At 53.3% G+C, this 8,665-nt stretch overlaps 1 protein-coding gene across 1 annotated transcript; it reads right to left on the bottom strand.

Annotated features, from left to right (window-relative positions):
* Positions 1-1,172: 1,172 nt before the first annotated feature.
* On the bottom strand, positions 1,173-4,914 carry LOC140402388 (interferon regulatory factor 2-binding protein 1-like). Its single transcript, XM_072490128.1, has one exon. The coding sequence runs from the start codon at positions 4,820-4,822 to the stop codon at positions 3,302-3,304; it is 1,521 nt and encodes a 506-aa protein (XP_072346229.1). The 5' UTR covers positions 4,823-4,914; the 3' UTR covers positions 1,173-3,301.
* Between the last annotated feature and the right edge of the window lie 3,751 nt (positions 4,915-8,665).

Raw genomic sequence — 8,665 nt, 5'->3', positions numbered from 1 at the left:
ACCAGTCACCCAAGGCGGGAATTGAACCAGCTCCCTGGCGCTGTGAGGCAGCAGTGCTAACCACTGTGGCACCCCAGAGGGGACACTTTACAGCCTTCTGGCCTCAATATCAGACCATGAACTCTTGTTCTTCATTTTCAATTTCTTCACCCCACCCAACCCGTGTACACCCTGTTCGCATTTTTGCTTTCAGACAGTGCTGACCTTTACTCTGCTATTCACACCTACTCTAGACCAAATCCTTTGCTCCTTTAACATCGTCATTACTTTGCCTTCGATTTTGTGACTTGTCATTTAAACTCCCTGGTCTTCTAACATATCCCAGGCCTTCTCCTTTGCCCCACCTGTTCCTTTATCAGTAACGTAAAACCCATAATATTCACATGATGCTCCTATAAAACCCACGCTATTCCTACCTTTCTTCAGCTCTGAAGACTCAAACATTAACTCGGTTTATCTCTCCACCGCCAGACCTTTTGAGTTTTTCCAGCACACTCCTGTTTTTATTTCGGATCGCCAGCAACTGCAGTATTTTGCTTTTACCACACCTCTGCCATTGGGAGTTTTGAATGGTAATTGATATTTTTCCAAGCCCTTCTGCCTTGGACACGGTTTCCAACCAGGAGACTACGGCATGTGCCTCCTAACTCCTTCTCCCAGGAGCTGCTCGGTTGACAAGATCGTCGTCATGGGAACACCACAGGCTCCAAGTCCTCTCAAGTGGAAGCAATTTCTGCCGTTTGGCTTGGGCCTATCGCCCCATCTCTCCGCTGTGGCCTCCAAACCCGATTGCGTGGGACTGGATTCACATGTAGGTCGATAACAGCAGATTTCCTTTATTTAAGGTTGACATTCCTCATCGCTGGAACTCCTCACCAAGAGTCATCATTCGACCTGAAGCGGTAGCTCAGCTTCCCGCTCCACAGATCCTGCCTGACCGGCTAGGCATTTCCAGCAGTTCTTTTGTCTGTATTATGGAAGGGCCTTTGCATGGCTTTTAAAGAAGGTGGCTCACCACCAGGGCAAGTGAGGATGGGCAGGAAATGCCACGATCGAGGTTCTATCGCAACGAGGAAGCACCACGGCAGATAAAACCGCTTGCACACCTCATTTCAATGCCACCTTTTATCGCTGCCCATTCCTGAGCTAGCTCTGTTATAGACCAATTCAAATCCCAGTAAAAAGGGCTTTATTCTGTAGGGATTTTGAATTTAAATATAAAAAAAACATTCTTCTGTTAAACCATGATTATCACGAGCTACAATAATTACAGATTATTACAGAGGAAGAAACAAGCAGTACAATCACAGGAATCGAGAGACACAACACACATTGGTAAATCAGATCACACAATGAAAGCCTCTCCAGATGCTCACTGTTACTTTGCAAGGGTGCAGTAGTTTCAGCATTTTTCAAAAATAAACAGTAGCATTTTAAACACACGCAACAAGAGATGATCAAACAAAACGGTTGACACCACTCATCGTTATCATTACAGCATTTGATTTAAGAGCCAACCCGCTCACAAGTCTTGCCAACGTTCGGCTTCACAGACGGCCGACTGCCCTCCAAAGATGTACCCAAAGTGACAGCAAGGGGATGGGGAGAGGGGTCAGAAGTCCATCCCGGCAAAGCTCGGCACGCACATCCTGAACAACTGCAGTCATCACCGCAAAGGTCCCCAGCCACTACCGTGAGTGGTTAGTTCAGCGGGATTCGATAACATCCAACCCACATGATGCTGCTCCCAATCTACCCTCAGGTAACAGGGTTCCGACTCCTGCCATACTTTGCTGGCCAGACATTGGTAAAATGTTTTCTTTTCCACACCTCCACCCACCACCCCCCCCCCCCCCCCATATGACACACTGATATTTTATTAAACAGACAGGTAAGCAGCCACGGAGGCCTAAACACACTTTTGTACTTGATGATACCACTGTGGAGTTTATACCGAAGACAAATGATGCTCCTCGCAGTCATTGGAGACTCAAACCAGAGCCCCATAGGCAGAACCATTGGCTGGGAATCCACTTTGCTCCCAGCCACCTTCCCTCCTTCTACCACGTGGCTGACAATCTTATTGTGGAGGGGGGGGGTTTGGTTGTTGGAGGTGGAAGACAAGGTATCCTGCTCCGCCACCTTATCCATGTGACTGCCTTTCAGATAGCAGGACTTCATTGAGGCCATTCAACTGAGGGAAGCATCACTGCCACGTACACGTCCTTAGCAAGCAGGAGAGAGCCCTCCTTCTTAATCTAGAGGGAGGGGTAGAGTGGATGAGTGTTGAGGTCAATTGAGAAATCTCTCTCCCGGCTCACTGCCCGAGACGGTTATCAGATAATTGGGCGCATGCCAGGCTTCGTATCCCAGCCATCCCGTACTGAGCCAGAGGAGTTGACATTAGAGGTCTTGATAAGACAGTGATTCAGGAAGCACCCCCCCCCCCCCCCAACATCCTACCCTACAACCAAACACAACCTTGGAATGCCTTTACAGCCCTGGCAGTTTAATCTGTGACAAGTCCATTGATTATTTCTTTCTTAAAAAGATAGCCCCTGTGACAGCTCCAGGTTTATACCTGCATAGTGTGAATCTGCATGATGCTAGGACACCAGTTCCTGTAACCAACACACTGCTCCCCCCACACCCTCTTCGATATGGAAAGAAGCAGTACTCAAAACTTCACTGCTTTCCATGGCACAGTGATTGGGGCAGTATACAAACACACAAGGGTGGTACGGCTCAAATGGGGAGCGAAAGTCTCATTAAAACATCGTGGACACCTCCTTGCTGCGTTTCCCCACCTGGAAAGGATGGGGGGGTGCAACACAACGTTTAAACACACATACACAAACGCACAGATACAAAAAGTGGTTGTCCAGTCCAATGAATGTGAAGAGATAATCCAAAAACCAGTGTCAACAACTGGGTGTCCATTCCCCCTCTGTAGCACCTCGAAATCCACGACGTGGGCACCAAAACGATTCAAGTTCAAGCACGTCGAAATCTCAAAAAGTATTTTTTAAAATCCTGCCGCAAGATGACAAGTCAATGCCCGTCCGCGGAAGACCCAGCGTCTCGTGCCAAAGTTGTCTGTGCGGTGGTGATTGTGGCAGATGCCCCACTGCGGTGAATCTGTCCCCGGGAATCGTCCACACTGGCAAATTAGTCCCATGGTCTTTTATTCTTGTTTGGTTGGCAGTAGCACCTTGGCCCATCTGTGGATGGGGGGGGGGGGGGGCAGGTGGGGTCCAGGCGGCTTGCGTTTTTTGACACACCGACCCAACGGCGCTGCAGCTCAGGGGTCCCGTTCCTTCTTCACCTTGATGTCACCTGCCAGGATGGTGGCGATCTCCCCTTGCATGAAAGCCCAGGGGACGTTGGAGCCGATGAGCGGGCACTTCTCACCGCTGGGGCAGTACACCTCGCCGCTGGCCCCCTGCGACTTGATGCTCTCCCGCGAGCAAGGGAAGCAGAACTTGTGGCCGGGCACCGAGGGGCACTGGACAAAGTGGGTGTCCTCCAAGCGCTGGTGGCAGATGGTGCAGCAGAGCGGGCTGTTGGAGGAGTCGGGGGCGCCGGGGGGCTCGGACCCCTGGCCGACCTCGGCCGAGGGGCCGCCGGGGTCACCGTTGCGGGAGGCCAGGCGCCGCTGCCCGCTCTGGCCCGGCGGCGTGGTGGAGTGCACGGCCTGGCCGGCCTCCTTGGGCACCAGGGAGTCGGTGGCGATGGGGGTGGAGGAGGAGCCCACCAGGCCGGCGGGCGAGTGGCCCATCTGGGCCGGGCCGTCGGGCGGCAGGTGGGAGCCGGCGGGGGGCCAGTCCCCGGCCTTGCCCGCGTCGGGCTCCCGGTCCGGAGAGGCTTTGCGGCGGCGGGTGGCCGGGCGGCACGGTGCCCGGGGGCCCGAGCTGCCCCCCGGCTCGGCGTGGGGCTCGGGCAGCAGCTCGGCTGGCACGGCCTCCTTGAAGAGGCGGGCGGCCTCGGTCAGCAGCTGGCCCAGGGGCCTCCAGTCGCCCGCCCCGGGCCTCCTCTCGTACTCCAGGCACTCCAGCCCAGGGCTGCCGGGCCCCTCCTTGGCGCTGTCGGCCAGCATGTGGCGGCAGGCCTCGGCCGCGCCCGAGTGCACGGCCCCCGAGCCGCTCGGGTACTCGATGAAGAGGCGCAGCTCGAGCGCGCGGTCCGGGGCCCGCTCCGCCGCGTCGAAGGCCAGCAGGCGGGCGAGCAGGCCGGGCTCGGCGCGCAGGCGCAGCGGGAAGGGCGCGCAGTCGGCCAGGCCCAGCAGCGAGTCCCGCACGGCGGCCGGGCGGCCCTGCCACTCCTCGGCGCGGTGGCGGAGGGCGCGGCTGAGCTCGGCCAGCGCCGCCTCGGGCCCGCCGCCGGCCGCCGCCGCCTTGTCGCGCAGGGCGCGCTCCAGCTCGGGCCGCCGGCCGCCCAGCTCCAGGCTCCGGGCGGAGAGGCCGTGCGGGGGGCGCCGGGCCTGGGGGAGAGGCGGCGGCGGCGGCTCGGGGCCCGGCAGGTAGTCGGCCAGGAGGAGGCGGTGCGGAGGCGGCAGCGGGGTGCGCGGCCGGGCCGGCAGCGGGGCCTGGGCGGGCGCCGGGCCGGGCGGAGGGAGGCCGTGCGCCCGCTTCAGGTGGCGGGTCTGCTCGATCACCAGCTCGATGCGGTCGGCGCCCTCGTAGTTGACGCAGCCGCGGCACACGGCCTGCGAGAAATCCCAGATCATGGCCCAGGGCATCCGCGGCAGGTCGCACAGGTAGCACGAGTGGCGGCGCGAGGAGGCGGCGGCCGAGGCCGCGGGCGGAGGGGGGGCCGAGCCCATCGGCGGCGGTGGGAGAAACAATGGAGCCGGGCGGCTGTGAGGGAGGAAAAAAGAGTAGGCCTCAGCCGCACTGCGCCTGCGCGGCCGGCCGCGCCGTCACCACGCTGGCCTAAACATCAACACGCTGTCCCAGATGTCATCACGCCCCGCCCCCTTTACCGCCGGAAGTACCCGTATGGCATTCTGGGCCCTGTAGTCTTTTCTAATAAGCTTGTCACAAGCAGGCTTACATTAACACTGCAATGAAGTTACTGTGAAAATCCCCTAGTCGACACATTCCGGCACCTGTTCGGGTACACGGAGGGAGAATTCAGAATGTCCAAAGAACAAAGAAAAGTACAGCACAGGAACAGGCCCTTCGGCCCTCCAAGCCCATGCCGACCATGCTGCCCGACTAAACTACAATCTTCTACACTTCCTGGGTCCGTATCCCTCTATTCCCATCCTATTCATGTATTTGTCAAGATGCCCCTTAAATGTCACCTAACAAGCACGTCTTTCAGGACTTTGGGAGGAAACCGGAGCACCCGGAGGAAACCCACGCAGACACGGGGAGAACGTCACAGACAGTGACCCAAGCCGGGAATCAAACCTGGGACCCTGGCGCTGTGAAGCAACACTGGGCTACCATGCCTCCCTCCCTCCCCTCCCAGCACCAACAACAACCACCTGCATTTGCAAAGCGCCCCCACTCGGTTGCCAGGAGCAGGATATGCCAAAGTAACGCAGGATAAAATGAAATAAATTCCATGAATGCACACTTACACAGCAGAACTTAAATCAATATGAAACCCAATGCTGGCTTACATAGCAAATTTAGGTTTATTGTCACATGTGCTGAGGCACAGTGACAAGTATTGTTCTGCGTACAGTCCAGACAGATTATTCCATACATGAACACGTAGGACATACGATAGATACACAACGTAAATAGGTAGACACAGACATCAGGTGAAGCACACGGAGAGTGATGCTACAACTGTAGAGGAGATTTCAGCATTATAAAGCAGAATCGAAGCAAGCTATCGCAGAATTTAAACATAATAAAGCACAGGTGAAGTCACTCATGTATCAAATGACTGTGGGTTGCTTTCCCTTTTGAGGGAGGGGGGGGAGAGCTGACTGGTGGTGATGTAACCTGAGGGTCACCACACCTCAGGTCAGAGGCAAAGTTGAGAAGGTGGAGCCTTCATGAATAACCTTAGCCAGTGCGAGAATTGAACCCACGCTGCTGGACTCGCTCTGCATCACAATCCAGCCAACCGGTTCCCAATAAAGATCGATGAAGCATTTGAAAGCAAAATCCCGCTGTAGGAATGTTTCCAAGGACTGAGTACTGAGCTAGCTTTTACGTGGGGTTCCACCCACTTAGTTACAGCTCAGCTGAACATAGAGACCTTCAGACCCATCAACTGGTTAAGGCGGCTTTATTTTCCAAGCTTGGCCCACGTACGTGGGAGAATGATCTGGATAAATGCCAAAACCACTCTGCTTTACAATTATATAGTTTTCCAAAAGTCAATAGCCCACCCCAGTTGGACTTGATCCAATCCTTGGAGCTGTCAATTTTATATTGACCAATGAAGGTTACTTTAAGCAACATGATGACTGTGATCAGCTCATGATTTAACCCCATCCTGCCACCTGTTGTTTACCAGGACACTTTATCCTTTCTGAAGTTGTTTTTCTTCAATTCCCATCTTACTGATCACATTCAGTTCCTGCCCACCTCATTGGTCATCTAGGGCCAGGATACTGAAGTTGGTCCCTCTACACCACGGATCGTCTGAGAGGATGTCGGGGGCACTGATAAGAACTGTTTACTGAGCAGACCATGTTATTGTGACCACACTACTTCTGTCTAATCCTGTTTGTCTCAAAAACATGGGCAAGTTAGCTAGCTTAAATCCCATCATGCATTGCGGCCAATGCTTGTACCAAGAGTTTGAATGCTTATTGCTGCCATATCCTAAAAATACATGTTTAATGGTTAATAATGATTACTGGGTAGGTATACTTTCTATTAGTCTCAATCCTTAATAAATTAACTTATGTAGAACTATTCTAGTGTTAGCCTAGCTATCCGGTTTTAAGGGATCTAATCTCAGGACACCCCCCCCCCTTCAATTGCAGATGCTGGAAATCAGAATAAAAACACAGAAGAAGGTGGGATAAACTCAGCAGGTCTGCCAGCCCCTGTGCAGTGAGAAAGCGGAGTCAACATTCTACAGAATAAACCCAAATGATGCTTTTGGAAGTGGAATAAAGTGTGAAATCACATTTTAATAAAAGATAAGAAACCTCCTGCGCGTAACAATTCTGCGATGAAGATCTTTCACCCGACCCCCGCCTCGTCCCTTCCATAAAATCGAAATGCTGCCATCGTCGAGGGGCAAAGAAGGTGCCCATGGTGGCACAGAGAGCAGAATGTGTTAAGTGCTCAGTGGAAGCACAGGTAACAGATGGCCCTGTGTGTGTGTGTGTACCGGAGAGGAGGGGGGTGCATTGGGGACAAATAACGAAAAGGGTTGCATTATTCCACAACAATCACGCTTCGGCCTGCCCGAAACTTGATGACCTTCCAAAGAAAAGATCAGTCGATGACCAAAAGTTATATTTTAATGGAATCCAAGCTGGTTCGTGAAGCTAAAATCGGGGCAGAGACCTTTACTTTATTGAATTTATTAACTTGATCAGTCTCACAGCCATTCCCCACTCAGCCCAGTGTCCCAGTTATCCCCTATTTATATTGATTGTTCAGTCTCACAGCCATTCCCCACTCAGCCCAGTGTCCCAGTTATCCCCTATTTATATTGATTGTTCAGTCTCACAGCTCTCCCACACTCAGCCCAGTGTCCCAGTTTTCCCCTATTTATATTGATTGTTCAGTCTCACAGCCATTCCCCACTCAGCCCAGTGTCCCAGTTATCCCCTATTTATATTGATTGTTCAGTCTCACAGCCATTCCCCACTCAGCCCAGTGTCCCAGTTATCCCCTATTTATATTGATTGTTCAATCTCACAGCTCACCCCCACTCAGCCCAGTGTCCCAGTTATCCCCTATTTATATTGATTGTTCAGTCTCACAGCCATTCCCCACTCAGCCCAGTGTCCCAGTTATCCCCTATTTATATTGATTGTTCAATCTCACAGCTCTCCCCCACTCAGCCCAGTGTCCCAGTTATCCCCTATTTATATTGATTGTTCAGTCTCACAGCTCTCCCCCACTCAGCCCAGTGTCCCAGTTATCCCCTATTTATATTGATTGTTCAGTCTCACAGCTCTCCCCCACTCAGCCCAGTGTCCCAGTTATCCCCTATTTATATATATATGTGTATTTTATTACAAACATGTATTAATACATGTTACAGCAAATAAACACCTCGGGAAACATACTTCCCAACAATCAACTATACAGTCTGTACAGATTTTTCCCCTTTTTCACCCCGACCCCCACCCTGCGACGAACAGCTCCTCAAACACGGTCGTGAACACCCTCCACCTTTTCTCAAACCCCCCTGCAGAGCTCCTTAACTCATACTCAAATCTGGAGACCAAAACTGCGCACAATATTCCAGATGTTGTCTCACCGAAAATGCACAACTGTGGCAAGACTACAGTGGGTTGGTGCGGTAGCGCAGTGGTTAGCACAGTTGCTTCACAGCGCCAGGGTCCCGGGTTCGATTCCCGGCTTGGGTCACCGTCTGTGCGGAGCCTGCACGTTCTCCCCGTGCCTGCGTGGGTTTCCTCCGGGTGCTCCGGTTTCCTCCCACAGTCCAAAGACGTGCAGGTTAGGTGGGGTTAAAGGAGCACGGCGATGGGACGGGTGCTCTTTCAGAGGGT

This window comes from Scyliorhinus torazame, chromosome 25 (genome assembly GCF_047496885.1).
Source record: "Scyliorhinus torazame isolate Kashiwa2021f chromosome 25, sScyTor2.1, whole genome shotgun sequence".
Taxonomy (NCBI): Eukaryota; Metazoa; Chordata; class Chondrichthyes; order Carcharhiniformes; family Scyliorhinidae; genus Scyliorhinus; species Scyliorhinus torazame.
Note: the sequence above shows the minus strand (reverse complement) of the source record. Positions and strands in the feature narration are given on the sequence as shown.